The sequence below is a fragment of the Zingiber officinale genome, chromosome 11B, assembly GCF_018446385.1.
Source record: "Zingiber officinale cultivar Zhangliang chromosome 11B, Zo_v1.1, whole genome shotgun sequence".
Lineage (NCBI taxonomy): Eukaryota > Viridiplantae > Streptophyta > Magnoliopsida > Zingiberales > Zingiberaceae > Zingiber > Zingiber officinale.
In genome coordinates this window covers 51,550,230-51,567,727 of record NC_056007.1, presented here as the reverse complement: position 1 = coordinate 51,567,727, position 17,498 = coordinate 51,550,230, and the positions used below count along the sequence as shown (strand labels likewise).

At 34.5% G+C, this 17,498-nt stretch overlaps 1 protein-coding gene across 1 annotated transcript; it reads left to right on the top strand.

The window, feature by feature from the left end:
• The first annotated feature begins 3,400 nt into the window (after window positions 1-3,400).
• LOC122033324 (splicing factor 3B subunit 2-like) lies at window positions 3,401-16,408 on the top strand. Its single transcript, XM_042592329.1, has 18 exons — window positions 3,401-3,736; window positions 9,411-9,530; window positions 9,635-9,757; window positions 9,830-9,892; window positions 11,397-11,504; window positions 12,057-12,134; window positions 12,308-12,400; window positions 12,657-12,743; window positions 14,436-14,537; window positions 14,622-14,741; window positions 14,861-14,923; window positions 15,062-15,198; window positions 15,271-15,352; window positions 15,433-15,491; window positions 15,601-15,640; window positions 15,760-15,851; window positions 15,930-15,999; window positions 16,102-16,408. Exons 1-18 carry the CDS (start codon window positions 3,473-3,475, stop codon window positions 16,168-16,170), a joined length of 1,770 nt encoding a protein of 589 aa, XP_042448263.1. The 5' UTR covers window positions 3,401-3,472; the 3' UTR covers window positions 16,171-16,408.
• The last annotated feature ends 1,090 nt before the right edge of the window (window positions 16,409-17,498 follow it).

Sequence of the window (17,498 nt, the reverse complement as noted above, 5' to 3'; positions counted from 1 at the left end):
TTATGGAAAATCCTAGCTGTGGTTAGATAACGAAGTCCTGGCTCGGAGGACTGTGTAAAGCCTTGGCGGGTCGAGGACGTTGGGCGAAATCCTAAAGTCGGGAATTCTAGGTGAAAATTTCGACGGTTAGGGACACCGGGTGGAAGACTAGATTGATCAGGCTCAGACGTTCAGCATGAAGTCCTGACATCTCGAACACAGAGCAAAAATCTAGTCGGTTTGGAGGACCGATCTGGCAAAAGGTAATTTCTCCTAAGAGGAGTAAGTGAAGACGCATTCCCCGTTGAGGAAACAGTAGCTGTCGGTTTGACCTACAATTTTCGAGAAATTTGAAAGTCAGAACCGGATAGTCCGAAGACTGTCGAATAATTTATTATTCGTATTTTATTGTATTAACTTTGTTTTGCAAGGTATACTTAGTATTTGAACTAATATATCTTGCAGGAAGTGAGATGCACAAATAAATGCTAGGATAGATAGTGTCTGAGGCACTTCTAGGGCTATTGGAGGCGCCTCGGCTGCGTTGGCTGAAGGCTCGCTCGGAGAGGCAGGGAGGCGCCTTCCGTGTGCCTGAAGGCGTCTTGGAGCCAGCGCAGGCTGCAGAGCTTATCGACACTGAGAAGTTGGGGATAAGTTGCAAAGTTGGAGACACCTTCAATGGGGTTAACGATGCCTTCAATAGCTTATAAATGTCCTCTTCGAGCGGTGCATCATGAACAACTCATTCTCGCAATCCTTTACTTGTGCACTGCTTCAAGGACGATCCTACGACTCTGCGACGCAACTCCGACAACCGAAAGCGCAACTTTCTGGATCCTTAATTTGCCAGTATATTTTATTTAATGCAATGTTGTAATTCAATATACTTGTAATATTCGAACTGTTAGTGGATTGCCCAACGAAAGCGATCGACGATCGCGGGCTTTAGAGTAGGAGTTGTCAAAGGCTCCGAACCAAGTAAAACCAACACGTGTTAACGATTATTTGACTTTCACTATTTTGCTTACTATTTCTACTCTGTTTATTCTATGTTTGCAAAAAGGTGAAAATGCTACGAGTGTTATTCACCCCCTCCCTCTAGCACGTCTCGATCATATATTTATTAGTCAAGTTGTTGTCGAGAAAATAATAATAAAGTTATCTCTTGTTATTATATCTAAAAGTTTTTATACAAATATCACTATTAACCTAAACTTCTTGTTTTACAAAGCTTATATCTTGTTATTTACAGAAAGAAATAGAAGAATGTCCATCTGAATCTCTAAATACAATTAATATTGCTGATGATGTAATTTACCTTTTATTTGGTAAGGAATCTCGAGGAATAGTGCGAGGACTGAGATTTGAAGTTACACCATCAAAAGTTTGAATATCTAGGCAACAAAATGGAGCCGTTAAACATCTTGAAAATATGATGTATAATCTTCAACAAGAAATGTAAGAAATGAGGAGCATGTTTTTACAAAATTAAAGGAAACAAAATGAACAAGAACAAATTAGTAATTAAACAACATGCATTTACTCTTAATTATTATGATGTTTTATATTCATATTAGTGTAATTATATTATGGTGATATTACTTACACAGTTTGTTGTAAAATTAGATTTCTAGTGGTAGCATTGGTAGCGGTATTGATGTTAATGTTTGTAATGTGAGCCAACATTAGCCAACAACAAGCTACAACTTAGGTAACTAATTTATTGTACTTAGCTATAAATCTATGTGTAATTTGCTGTTACTCAAATTATGTGATAGTAGAGTAAATGCATGTTGTTATAATAAGTCATGTGATAGTAGAGTAAATACATGTCGGGGTAAATGCATGTGATATGTGATAGTAGATATGTTTATTGTAATTATTTTCTTCTCATTCTTGTAACAACTTTGATGGAGGGTATAATTAAAATTAGTTTGACATTGACATTAGCACCAATTACAAGATGACTAAGTTTCTAATTCTTGTTTTTGTTTTCTTCTTGTTCTTGTAATCTACTGTATTGTTTAAAGCTTTACTATGGCTGCCAATTGCTTTTAGCCATTTTAACTTATAGATTTTTTTAACTTTGCATCTTATTGCCAATTGCTTTTATTCAACAACGTGATGAACTTTCAACATATTTTTAACTTCAAAGATTTATTTTAACTTAGCATCTTATAACTTAAAGATTTTTTTTTATATATAGTCACAGCTAAAGAATTTGAGTAGTCGAGATATTATTAATAGTACTAAATATAAGTTGTTTTATTGGAGTTTTGATAAAGTTATTGCAAATGATTGAATTGCATTCATAGATCTAAAAATAAAAGTGCATCACGTTCCTCCTGATGGAAAGTTTGGATTGATAGAGTGTTTGTGGACAAGGTGGATCTAATTTCACCAAATGATGAAATAGTTTTTCTTGAAGATGCAATAGGAAGTATAGTTGTTTGGTTATCTATGTTCATAGTTTTGTGTGATTGAGTTATCAATTTTATATTTTTTAGGAAAGTACTAATGTTATTAAGTGAATTTGTGTTACTGGTTTGAAATGTTTGCTACTAAGTGAATTATTATTTTGTTAAATTATGATGTTGATGGTTATCTAAGTTCATAGTTGTTATAAATGTTTTAGTTTTGTACTTGAGTTTGTGTGGTATTATAATTCTTTGTGGTATTTATATATGATATAGTTGTGGATATATATTTGTTGTATTATAATTGTAACATATTTGTATATATAGAATTGTATATATCTGTCTTAAAATTCATTGGCCGGTGTTTAGGTTTAGATTTTATCTATTCAGCTTTTTCATGAAGAAGGTGCATTGTTGTTGACCATCGACATTAGTTCGGACGCATGTCACGAAGAAAAATCACATGTTGTTAAGATTTCTCTTTTGATTCGGATGCACGCAACTGGGTCACGAGTGATAATATGGAGAAGTAAAATGAATATGAGATATATGATTTGGTAATTTTCAAACTTAAATATGTGATTTAAATAATATACAAGTTTACCTAAATGATCCATTGTTTTGCCATAATTTTTTTCTTAGCGTTGGACATGAATACCTTAACAAGCAACAATGGTAATTCACCGTCATATAATTCTAATGGTGTTTAGTTTTATCACTTTTATAAGTTCCTCGATATAAAAATCACTCATTTAGATGAAACCAAAAAAAAACTCCAAAGAGGCTTAATAGAAATTATTATTTTTATATATAAAATATTTTTGTTAGCAAACAATTTTAAACTATGTAAAATATTTTTATCAGCATTGCTTATATTTTTTTCTTTCTCGTGCATATTTTTATTTAATTTTATGTTTTTGATTGGAGCGGTTCGGTTGGGCGACCAACTTGATTCGACTTAAGCCACGGGCAGTTTTGGGCCGTATAAATCGAGGGGAAGAGGATCCGTCGAACCATCTGGCGCTCTCGCCTGCCTTCGCCCTTCCTCCCCTCCTCCTCTGCGCCTGAGCACAACGATGGCAGCCGTCGAGCTGGCGCACCAATCCATGACGACCATCCCTAACGGGGATTTCACGGGAGATGCTCTAACCGGGAAAGCCTTCACCGCTTCCGCTGAGAAAAAGAAAGCCCGCGAGAGCGAGCGCCGCCGCAGGAGGCGGAAGCAGAAAAAGAACGAGAAACAATCTTCGTCTCGCTCGGAAGATCTCGGAGAGGATATGGTTTCTCAGGAATGGAAAATAGAAAGGGGTGCTAAGGCGAACTCCGATTCTCACACCGAGGTGTGCTCCTCTTTAGGTGTTGATATTCTGAACAATTAGGGTTTTTGTTGAATATAGTGTAGATCTGCGAAACTTCCTTCTATATATTTGTTATTCGATCTAAAGAACTAATATTCATGTTTAATTTTTGAAGAATTTCAACCGATCCATTTTCCCCACGCCATATGCCACTTTTTAGGGTTTCTTATCTCCTTCACACATGTTATCATGGCCTATATTTTTGCATTTTCTGGTGTTCGAGACTCAAATTTCAGTACTCATGTGGTTTCTGTGATAGTTGTGTGATAGGAACTCAAGTCCTATCTATCTTGTAGGCAACAAGGAAAGAGGATGATTACTCTGAGGGGATCGACCTCCAATAGTGAAAGCATTTAATTTGTTAACTTACTTGTTTGATGCCAAATGGTTACGTGATGCCTTTATTTATAGTCATATAGAAGTGTCTTGTCAATAATTAAAAAAAAAAATCTAATAATAATGTCTTATAACAAATAAGAGAGAAATAAAGGACTACTTAATCTACAATTTTAGTGGATAACATTTTAAAAGGTGATTTTGTTATGTCTATTTGTGGATCGTGTCATTCCATCCTTTAAGATAACCATGTCCTCGAGCATGCTTATGACTAAATTTTAGGAAGGAACCTTTTTTGAATAGTGGCACATGAATCTCATGTTGCACCTTTGATGGTAGGATGCCCCATTGAATCAATAAGTTGACTATGACTTAATTATTTTTCTTCATAAACCTTGTTTCTGAAATACCGTGGTTGAAACTTTGATGGTCTCATCGGAATTTACTAAGTTGTTGAGGTGTAAATTTGTTACCTAATTGTTTCTTTTCAGTAAGACATATGGAACACAGGGTGTTTTTGGATTTTTGAGGAAGCTCAAGACAATAAGCAAGAGTTCCAATGCACCTTGTAGAGGTCATAGAATTTTGACAACAACTTTGTATAGGTTGAAGTATGAATTAAATCTTGCTTGTATGACTGTTGTCTTAGAAAAATGGAATTTCATACTATGAACTTCCTTTCTAAATGATGCTTACTAGTTGTTTCTTTCTAGCTTGTGCATCACTTAAGTTATTTTTCAGAAGTTGCAACACTTTGTCACAAATGCACAGGTTTTGGTCAATCTGATGCACTACTGTTCATCCATATGTATATGTGCTGATTAACAGAGGTGTACATCGATATAACTTGTAGAGGAACCATAGTAGTTGAGTGGTAGCTTGTGTTTTACCACCACCATTCTACCCATGGAAGTTCTCAGTGGTCAGACAATGCAAATAGTTTTCTAGACATTGATTAACCACCTTATTTGCCCATCTTTTTGTGTGTGGTAATAATATGCTAAAATTAAGCTTGGTGGGTTGCAAACGAAATAGCTATTTTAAAAATTTACTTGTTCACACCCAATCTCTATACAACAACAATAACCAAGCCATATCCCACTAGGTGGATTCAATTATATGGATCCTCCAACGCCAATAGGTTTTATCCCCTACTATATCATCATCTATATTTAAATAAATTTTATGTTCCCCTACTATAAATTTTCAACGACACTGAATCTCATCATTGACAATATGACTTGGTAGATCATTTATTTTGATTATATGATCAGCCATTGCTTAGGCAACATGATCATTTGTGTAAAGTTATGACGAAGCAAATAGGTGCACATAATTTGTAAAGCGATCAACAACCACCATGGTAGTAGTCTCTCATTGTGATGCTGGTAACCCATCTATGTAGTCCATAAAAATGACTATCCATATTTGTAATGGTAAAGGAAGGGTTGAAGAAGGTCTAACTGTGCTATATTTTCTCATTTATTTTGTCGGCAAATTTCACATTCAACGACAAAATTCTTAATGCTCGTTTTTGTCTCTTTATGTTAGAAGGTTCTTGGGATTTGTTTATAGATGCAGAGGAACCCAAAATGGCTGCATGGTGAGAAGTGGAATTCTTCAACTATTGCCTTCTTTTCCCCAAAGTTTGTTGGTTTGAAAAATTTGCTAGTATATTGCAAAAGTTCTCTATCCCAATAATACAGGGATTTGAGGATGAGTTTTGTAGTAGGCTTTGAATGAATTCTTGGGTGGTCGAATGCTCCTTTATCTCCTTTTTTATGTTATCGATGTTCACTAAATATCTAACATCAGTTTCTATCCATTAGGAGACGATATAGAGCATCAACTACATATTTTTTTTGTACATTTTTTGTAGACAACTTTATGATCATTTATACGATCTCTTGATCCAATTTCCATACCTTTCTTGTAGACAACAATATGATCATTTCCATGTTGGAGAGATGTCGATCTAGAAGGAATTTGAGGATTTTATGGGTTCTTATCATAAAGCGTCAACCAAGAAGATACATTCTTGACTTTGTGATGTCATGTATGGTAACCAACATGTCCATCCTTAGATAGACATCTACTCATGATGAGAAAGCACTTTACTAGAAAAGTAAGGGGCATCATTGTAGCATAGAATTGCTTGAATGCCACCTTTGGATCCATCAACTTCAATGATAAATAGCTTTGTGAACTTTGTTAGTACAAGACGGGTGCCATTGTCATAACTAACTTTAACTTGTGAAATGCTTTTTTCGCTTCTAGGTATCATTTGAATGTATCCTTCATGTTGTTATGGAGCATTGATATTTTTATATTTCATCACAAACTTGTAATAAGAAACTGATAGGCCAAGAAAATCTCGTACTACCTTGATGTTCTTTGAAGTGGGTCACTCCTTCATAACCTATACCTTTTGAGGGGTCGATTACTCTTTTCTTGCTAACAATATGTCCAAGGTATTTTGCCTTAGTTGTCTCAAAGTCATAGTTAAATCATTTCACAAAAGAGACCATTAACGCAAAAGAGTGAGGACCTCATAGAGACAATGTAGATGATCTTCAAATGATGAACTATGGACAAGAATGTTGTAAAAAAAATTATAAAAATGTATGGAGGTAAGGTAATGACCATCTTAAATCCAAAAAGTCATCTTTTGAATGTCTAATTGGTGGACTCTTATTTGATAGTAGCCTGAGTGAAGATCCAATTTTGAGAAGAATGTGTCACCTCCAAACTCATTAAGCAATTCCTCAATGATAGAGTTTGTCCTTTTATTGTGGTCTGATTAAGTGCATGGTAATTTACACACGTCTCTTGTACAATTTTCTCAATTTCTTCCTTTTAAATATAGGAGAGCAATAAGAGCTCACATTTTCTAGAGTACCCCCAGGTAGCAAAGGTAGCAAAGATATACAGTGGCCATGTGAGTGTGGTGGAGGAAGCCTCTTCAGCTTGACAAATATAATAGAAAATTTAAAAGTAGAATCTTCAATTCTTCGAAAGCTAGGAGTGTATCTTTAAACTCTTTATTAATGGAAAGTTGCATGAGGAAAATGTAATAATCTTTTTTAGTAACTACACTATTTGATGACTATTGATTGATGTGGCATCATCTTATTTCTTGTCCTTTATATGGATTACTTTTCTTTAGTCCTAGAAGTGCATTTACAATTTGGAGAAATTTCCCATTATGTCTTCTAATGTTCTTGAACATTGTGCTCCGAATACAACATCACATCCATCTGAAGGTAAGTGTGGTGTTCCATCTAAAGGTAAATGAAACAGTTGTGTGGTTAAGTTGACAAAAAATAATCTTAATGTTACCACACTTTTCAGACTTTTCTAGGATTGTAAGTGATCTTTTACCAACCACCTTACATTAAGGTGATGCCGTTCTCACTTTTTTGTCAAGCCTTCTTACCATGGTCAAGTCTTGAACAATTGTTGGTGCTTCCTAAATATATAAATATTTCCACTGCTTATTGTTGATTGAATCCTTATACTTTCACTGTTTGTGGAGATTGTCTAAGGTATAAACTGGTATTGCCATAGCATTATTGTACTTTATAGACACTTTCTTACTATTTATCTTCATTAAGATAATCTTCTTCCTCTAAGTTCTTTATTGACTTAATCACGTCCCCGGGGCATGGTGCCGCGGTAGGACATCCAGGTTGTCACCAGGCATCCGCGGTTCGATCCCCAGCTACGGCGTATTTGCAGGAATTTTCCTCCAAATGGGGAGCGCAATCAAAGGATGCTCGACGTCTGGGTTGGCTACCACGCGCACTTCCCGATTTACTCTGATGGCCGGTGGAAAACTTCGGTGGGGCCGGACCGGTCACCCCCAGGGATAGCCAATGAGACTAACTGGGATTATCATTTTTTTTATTGACTTAATCACCAATAATCAGCAATCATCTCGCTGCCACCTTTCATTATAATGTTATCATACTCCTTTTATTGTTCGTTTCTTCATCTCCTTTTCTATTAGTTTGTAAGATGTTAAGTGATTGGATGTGGTTTTATGAACTGCCATGTTATTTCTATGCCCTTCATCATTGATCTTCTCTTCTTATAATCTTGCAAAGGATAAATCAACCTTCATGGCACAAAGTTGATATATCTTAACCTCTTGTCATATGTCAAAGTGAAGTGCCTTAATAAAGGCGCCTAATAATTACTTTTATGACAAATCACGAGCTCATTCAGAGAGACACTCAAATTGTCCTTAGTACTCAATCACTATTGTAGTTTGTCAAATTTGGACTAATTCTCCATTGACATTCTCATACTCAAAAGTGCCAAATTGGATGAGCAGTGCTTCATTAAATTCTGCCCATTTTGGATGCCCATGGCATGGCTTGAGCCAATCATACTATTGGATGACATAGTCTTTAAAGTTCACAAATGCTATCCGTTTGCATCATCTAGTGTGTGAAAGTGAAAAAATTTCTCAACTCTTGAAATCCACTTAGTAGGATCTTAGCTCTCCCAATGAGGAAAATTCACTTTCATATGTGAGAGGATTTTGTCATGATCTTTATGAGTGTTAGCTTGACATTGTTGTTGTTATTGTTGTCAAGATCAGTGAGTTATCTCTCCTTAAGTTGGTTTGCTTGAACTTGCCATTATCTAGGCGATCCTTCAATCCATTTGCTGCTATGATAAGGGATGTTATGAATGCTTCAAGTTGCCAATTTCAGCTTCGTACTTTAGTTCAAACTCCACAACCTATTTTGGATCAAGTTGAGAATCCTTGTCACGTTGGATTAATGTTTATTCTCTTGAAGTTTGGTTAAGACCATGCATAATTGAATAATGTATGTGGTTTCTGGATGACAGTACGATGATAATAATGGAATCAATTATGTAGGTGCAGGCGATTGATGGTGGTGGTGGTGGTGGTGAGGGGCTTGTTGATGTAGGGAAATTGGTAGCATGAGCAACCTTACTCTCATACCAAGTTGCTATGAACTTGTGCCTTATGTTGTAGAAAATTCAAGAAAAGGAAAGGGGATGATCACTTTGAGACAATCGACCTCCTATAACTAAAAGCTTTTAGTTCATTAACCTACATTTGGTTGATGCTAAATGGCCACATGATATTTTTATTTATAAGCATATAAGAGTGCCTTGTCATAAAAAAAAAAGGAGACTAATTTTATTTACTGTGTCTTATAACTAATAAGAGAAAATAAAGGAATTTACTTATTCTATTAAACAACCCATTCCATAGGATAATATTTCGAAGGCGTGATTTGAAGCGATCTTGTTTGATAACAAAAGACTTGATTTCTCTCAGGTTGATGTGACAGTGGAGGTGGAGTATGTTCCTGAGAAGGCTGATATAGATGCGAGCTTGCTAGAGGAATTTAAGAGTGTTATTGAGAAGTTCAACTTCAGGGATGATGCTGGTGGTGAGGTATATTCATAATGTGTTCGCAGAGTATTCTTAAGCGAAGATGGGTTTGTTTTTCTTTTCTTTTCTTTAGTTTTTTTATATGCTTGGTGTTGTTGTCCTTGCAGGATGATATCAAAAAGGATGAAACCACTGGCAATGCAGTAGCCAAGAAAGGAGATTCTGATTCAGAAGAGGATGAGCAGGAGTCTCATCAGAAGGAGAAAGGACTATCAAACAAGAAAAAAAGGGTCAGAAATGGCTAACTGGTTTTGTATTTTGAGAAAGTGTGCTTATACTTATTCTGTTTCATGTTTCTGTAGCTTCAAAAGCGTATGAAGATTGCAGAAATAAAACAAATTTGCTCAAGGCCAGATGTAGTTGAGGTATGCTTAGATTTGTGTGCTTGTCTGTGATAATGCAAAATACCATTGCCTTGAGGTATCTAGTTTTCTTGAAATTTCTTGTTTCATATATTTCTATCTTTATATATCCTATGTACTTTTGTGTATAATATTTCATACACCTTTCTAAATTTAATGGAATAAAGCAATAGCTTCCAGATTAGGATTAAGAATGCATTATTAAATTCAAGGTTCTTATTTTTGTGTTATCCATATATTACAATAAATATTGATATCTGAGAAGATAATTTAAACTTACTCTAAATCCTATTATTGATATATTATTTGCCAATGAGGAACAAGAACATCACTGGAGTCTTGTGATTCTTTTAGCCAATAATAGTCTTTACTCACAATAGCTAACATGTAATGGTATTATCTTCAATTCTACTGTCTCTAAGGAGAATGATGGTGGAGAACCTTCGAATCAGGAGGAAATCGATAATGCAATTATTAGATCAAGTTGACACCAGCTTCCTTAATGGTTTTTTTCCCCTTGTAATGGAATGTCCAGTAACAAGGGATACATTGCAGTTGTTTTTTAATCACTCATTAGACACCGTGAGTTTATTATTGTTTTATTTTTTTTATTAATATTTGTCAGAGGAAAAAGAACAGAGCTTCTTATAAGTCAGTGAGTAAAACAAGTTGTTGAAAAAAAAGTAAGTTAATATTAACAAGATGCACAGTTAAGATTTGTGTTACCTCTTGTCAGAATTAGAGGTATTATGATTCATGGTAGTTCCTAAGAGGTTTTTCTCATTTATGTTTTCTTGTGCATTCCGATGCTTGGAACACAAGGATCGGAGTACTTGTCATGTGATTAATCATATTGCCTATTGAGGTTAATTGTTAAATGCCTTTAATATTAACAGGATAGCAGCTTTAAGATATGTGTTGCTTCATTGTCAGAATTTAAGGCATTATGGTTCATGGTATCTCCTAGAAAGTTTTCCACCTTTATTTTTCCTTTTGCACTCCTATGCTTTGGAACATAAGGATCAGATACTTATCCAATTAATCATATTGAGTATTGGGATTTGTGTGTATCTTATTTAACTGTTAGAATCCTTGAAATTATGGTTCCGTTATATTTCCACAACAGAAAACAATTTGTTCCAGTGAAAAATGTTTTCAACTACTGAGAGTTTACTAATATGGTTCTTGTTTATTATATACAAATGAAGGTGTTTCTTTTGTTCAACTATGATGCTTCTTGACTTACTGTGGGACTTTGTATTATTGTACAAATATATTTGGGTACAGTTGAGGATTCAAGTTTTATGGATTCTTACATGACCATTGTAAGCACGGACCTCTTCTATTTTTCTCATCTTATTTTATTTAGTTATCTGATTCATGTTTCTGCAGATACCTTTGCTCATTATACTTGCAGGAGTACGATCTGTACAGTTTAATTCACCTTTGTTTGGACTTTTTTTTTTGCTTGAGAATCTTTTAATGTTTCTATTTCATCTTTTTCAAGGTCTGGGATGCAACAGCAGCAGATCCAAAGTTGCTTGTTTTTCTTAAGTCATATCGTAATACTGTGCCAGTTCCACGGCATTGGTGTCAAAAAAGGAAATTCCTTCAGGTTAGTCACTCTTTCACATAAGCTAGATTATCAATGCTGCTTATTTTGGAGGAGGGTCTATATGCAAATTTCTGCATGAGGGGTGGGGCAAATGGAGTCGATAAGACACCCCTCTTATGCTTGTACATAATTCTTGCAGGAACCAGCTGTAACAATGACTGAGGCTGGACATCATGGTAACTGCCATAGGGCCTTTGAGGGCTTTCTCTTTTAGCAAAATGATAGGATGGTCATGTCTAGGTAGATGCATGTGATGCCTTCAGTACTAAGTAGGATAAGTACTAGACTAGAATCCAAGGTTTATAAAATGGGTGATGTTAACTTGCTTATACCTTAATATCACATATGAAACATGCATATTGTGTTACTTGTCAAAATGTTTATGCATCAGATTTGAACTGAATTATGTTCTTTTTGTTATTGCAGATTTTTTGAGATGTGAAACCTCCCACAGATTTCAATTGCATTTTGTCTATAGAATATAGTGCAGTTAATTTATGATTTGTATATTTTCATGTATTTGGATTTTATGTGTCTTGTGGTAATTGATAGGGTAAGCGTGGTATTGAGAAACAGCCATTTCAACTCCCTGACTTTATTGCTGCGACTGGCATTGAGAAGATAAGACAGGTACTAAGAAAATATTTAGCTGATTTATATTGGAGATTGCTTTGTTTTGGTCTTTCGTATAGTCAATCAGTTTGGAAATAGAGAATTGATTATTGGTGGATCTGATTATGTTTTATCTTTTTCCAAATCCTTTATTGCCTTTTGGTCTTAATTTGTTTAATTCATTTTTGTAGGCATATGTTGAGAAAGAGGATAGCAAGAAGCTGAAACAAAAACAGCGTGAACGCATGCAACCAAAGATGGGGAAGATGGATATAGATTATCAGGTTAGATATAGATTGATTATGATAAACTTTTGACGTTCACATTCCATTGTTCTCTTGTTTTTCTATTTTAGCTACCCAGCTCTTTGTTTACCACATACCTGTATCAGCATGACACAAAATTGATAAAATTATGCAATGTTGAACTCTTAGATCCCCTTGATCCGACCTGATAAATGTATCTTGATACTCATACCTCAATGGTTCAAAGAGTCAACTAGTTACCATTTAAAAATTTGACTTCTATTTTGGTTTTCAGGTCCTGCATGATGCATTTTTCAAGTACCAAACTAAACCAAAGTTGACAACCCATGGAGATCTATACTATGAAGGAAAAGAATTTGAGGTACCATATTTGTGCAATGTACATGCTATTGTTAAAGTTTTTTTTAATCATATATCTGTTTCTATGTATCTATTTTTGAGATTTTACTTCTACTGAAATGCTTGTTACATTATTAGTCCTTTTGCTTGAATTTTTTTAGCAAACTCAAATATCTTTGAAAATAGATAATGGTGGCAATCTATTTTCAAAGATATTTGAGTTCGCTCAAAATTCATGGATTAAGTTAATAACCTTAGCATGGTAAACTGGACCTCCATTCCTATGGTTGACCCTTCATAAGGCACATACCATGTCTTTTTATCTTATCTTGTGCTTGTTTTTTTTTTTTTTCTATTTTTCATGCTAGAATATTGTTATGCTTTCAGCTTGTTGAAAGGATGCACACATATATTTTCTGATCATTAAAATATTGATGGTACGCCATTGTTGTGTATTGTTTTAGTTCATAAGATTAACCAAAGGTGATATTACTCAACCCAAGAGGCTCTGTATTGCCGGCCTTATGACAAGATTTAGGCAGGTAAATCATGAAAGACATTTTGTCTAGCATAGCGACTATTAGGCACCTAATGAGACATTTTGCACCTCGGAATTGATCCCAAGATCTATGGAGCAATCACCCATATAAGTATCAATTGTGCCAACTTGTGGGATAGCAATCCGCACACTAGGAGCTTATAGTATGTAATCAAAGCAATGAATGAAATCTCGAGCCGCGTTGCCTTTTTACCATTATGACATGGGACCGACACCAGCACAACAAGGGCAACAATTTCGGGTGCACCATCATTGTGTGCGTCACGTGCGTGCAATAGAAGGAAGAAGGAATCAAGACTTACATGTAAGTATCGGGCTCGGTGAGGCCACCAACGAGAGATTAGCGGCAGCGAGGCGACGGTAAGGTGGCGGAGAGAAAGAATCGTGAAGGGGAGGAGCGGTGAGGCGGCGGAGAGAAAGAATCGTGAAGGGGAGGAGGCGGATTGCAAATCGATGACTGTGAGGAAAAATTAGATTTTATTAAAAGTTTGAATTAAAATCAGTATATTATATATATAATTTCTAATAATTATTATATAAATTAAAATTATATATTATATAAATTAATAATTAATTAAATAAATTGTTAGTTAATTAATATAATTATAATATATAATATTATTATTTTTATTAAAAATACTTAAAATTTAAAGTAAAATAAAGATAATTTATATAATATATACTTATATAAATTAAAATAATTTTAAAATCAAACTTTAAATTACTTTTATAAATTAAAAATAGATTAAAATTTTATAAAATTATTTAAAATATTATAAATAATTCTAAAAATTTAATTATTAAAAAAATTTAAAATATATAATTTTTTAAATAAATTTGATTTAAAAATGCAATATATATATATATATATATATATATATATCGAAATCGCATCGGCACGACATGATACGGTACCGAAACTGTATCATTCCAATCTGGGAGCGAAACCTCGAATGGATCGAAATTTTAAACCTTGAATTAAAGTACATTTTTTGGATACATCTGAAATTTTTAAATGGTAGATTAAGATTATGATAACTGTTGAAATCTTGTGTTCGGTGTATAATTTCTTTATAATTTTGTTGCATCTTTGTGAAGATTTTACTTGCCGTTGTCTTTTTAGTTGTATCAGAATTCAATTTTATGTTATTGCAGGTTAAACTTAGGGAAATGAAGCCAGGTATGTTGTCAAAGGAACTTAAAGAAGCACTTGGGATGCCTGATGGCGCACCACCTCCATGGCTTATTAATATGCAGGTCATTTGCATAGATCTATATTAACCTCACAATTTTTGTATGAATTTTACTATAAGGCAACTAATGGCTACTAGTTTTCTACAGAGGTATGGCCCTCCTCCATCCTACCCCCAGTTAAAGATACCTGGTTTAAATGCTCCCATCCCTCCTGGAGCCAGCTTTGGTTATCATCCTGGAGGTTGGGGTAAACCTCCTGTTGATGAAGTAAGATCTTCTAGTTGATCATTAGTGTTGCTTGCTCTACTTCAGTGTTTGTATAATTGTATTGCCTTTTTAAATTCACTCCTTATGGTCATGATCTATCTTCTCTTTTTCTTGGACAGCATGGACGCCCACTGTATGGTGATGTTTTCGGGGTACAACAGCAGGATCAACTCATCTATGAGGTGGCCCATTTTTTCCATAAAATATGAAATTGGCTTGATCGGCAATCTCATTGACTGTTAATGAAGCTAGAATATCAAGATTTTCCATCTTAATATCATGTGGATGCCTATCATTTACTATTCTTTTTTCAATTTTAGGAAGAGCCAGTTGATCGGAGTAAACACTGGGGAGATCTTGAGGAAGAGGAGGAGGAAGAAGAAGAAGAGGAAGAAGAGGAAGAGATGGAAGAAGAGGAATTGGAGGCTGGCATTCAGTCTGTTGATAGCCTTTCGAGGTGCTTTATGTTCTTTCTTATCTTTGATGTTTCTATCTGACCTTTATGTTAACTTATTCTTTTGGTTTTCAGCACTCCCACTGGTGTAGAAACACCTGATGTCATTGATTTAAGGAAACAACAGCGCAAGGAGCCTGAGAAACCACTTTATCAAGTAATCAAGTTTCCATTCATGTAGCACTTCCTTATGTTGACACTTATTTTTTTTCTCACATTGTTGGTTTTTCTCTGAAGGTTCTTGAAGAGAAGGAAGAAAGAATTGCTCCTGGCACTTTGCTTGGAACCACACATACGTATGTTTTCCACATTAGTCTTGCCCATCTTATCATATTCAGGGATTGATTAATTGTTTAATCTATGCAATTTGGTTATTGCTGATGTAATTTCTGTTTTTGTGAATAGTTATGTGCTTGGGGCACAAGATAAAGCAGCTCCCAAAAGGGTGAGGTTTCAATGATAGTTTTCTGGTTCTTTTCTTAGTTTTTAGTTCTTGGCCACAACATTTCTTTTTTCCTCTGAGAACTGAAATGATTTAATGGATGTTTACACTTTTCTGTTTAGGTTGATCTTCTACGCGGTCAGAAATCAGACAAGGTTGATGTCACTATACAACCCGAGGAGCTGGAAGTCATGGATGATGTTTTAGCAGCCAAGTAAGATGCGCCAATTGCTTCTTAGAGTAGATTGTTGTCCAAATCTTTTCTAAGCATTTTTTCTTCTTTTTGTATCAGGTACGAAGAAGCACGAGAGGAAGAGAAACTACGGAACCAAAAGGAAGACTTCAGTGACATGGTTGCGGAGGTTTGCTCCCTGCCTATTGCTACTTTTTGTGGTTTATTCCTGTTTGTATATTCAGTTAATATCATTTTTTCCTGATCTTGCCTCATGGCTTCTTAACTTCAGCAAGCTGCAAATAAGAGGAAACGCAAAGAAAAGGAAGCAAAATCAAAGAAGAAAGATTTCAAGTTCTAGATTATCTTTGATGAGTTTGCTACTTGATGAAATCCTTGGACGTGTAATTTATGCCTAGAATTTTAGATTATCTAGTAGTCCTGGGCATTCTATGTCAATGAGGGAAGCCTTCTAGCTCTGAGTGGAATCCCAGTGGTGTTACGTTTCTTTGATTTTGCTTAAGGATCATCCTATATCGATATTGACATGCGACATGTAGCACTTAATGGATTTTATTGGCAAAATGGCATTGATGATATATGTGACATATTTTGTTTCCATGCATGTTTTCAAATTTCAAAATAGGCTGTTGCAGCGTTCAGGTAGAACTATAGCATTTTTTTTTTCAGAGGGTTCAGTTTTGTGGCAGTTTATGTTGTAATTCGGATTGCAAGATTAATTTGATGCCATCATAGACGTGCGCTTGATATTGTAAATTTCATTGCTAATTCTCAATGTTTAAATGTTTATAATATAGATCAATGTTGGTATGGTGTGAATGAAAGAATTGCGTCAGACAATGATGCAGTCTCACTAGTCATGCTGGTGTTTAGGGCATAATGCTTCTAAAATAGTCCTTATGATAAAGTGACTTGTGTAAACAAAGTTGTCGTGGGATAAGTGCTAGAGGCTGCAATTTATATTGGCAGATCACGAATAGATTCCATTTAATTTGTGACCGAACTTAATCTGTTATATATATATATATTCAAATTTATGATCTGCACACAATCCATTTATAAATGAGTTAACCTGTTTAATTGAACAAATAAATTTTAAATGCAAAAACATATTACTTTTTTTTAGTTATATATCTTAAAATATAATCTATATGATTATATGTTATAACATATGTATTATACTTATAACTTATTTATTAAATAATTAATTTGTTATAACTAATGGAGCTGATTTAATACGTATACATTTATAAATGAGTTAACCTTTTTACGATGTAACCATAGCTTTTAATTTGTAAACCATAAATAAGGTAACTTGTTTAGCTTAAACAGACACAAAATTATAGATATTTTAGTGACAAATAATAAATGCTTAATCATAAATTATTTTAGTGACAAATCATAAAAAAAATAAATTAAACAGTCTGTTTTTGGGGGTGTATAAATCATAAATGTTTAAATAATCTTCTGTATTTTTGTTGCTCTCACGCATAACATTCATATCTTGATGTAATAATAAATAAATTAAATAAAATTCAATTAAATAGACTCTCGTGATTAAAAATAATATTAATCACGTGCAGAAAAAAGCGCCCCGTAAGGCTTCGCGTGGCGCCGAAGCATTGACGGCCTCCAATACCGCCGTATCTCCGGCGTTGCCTCGTCGTC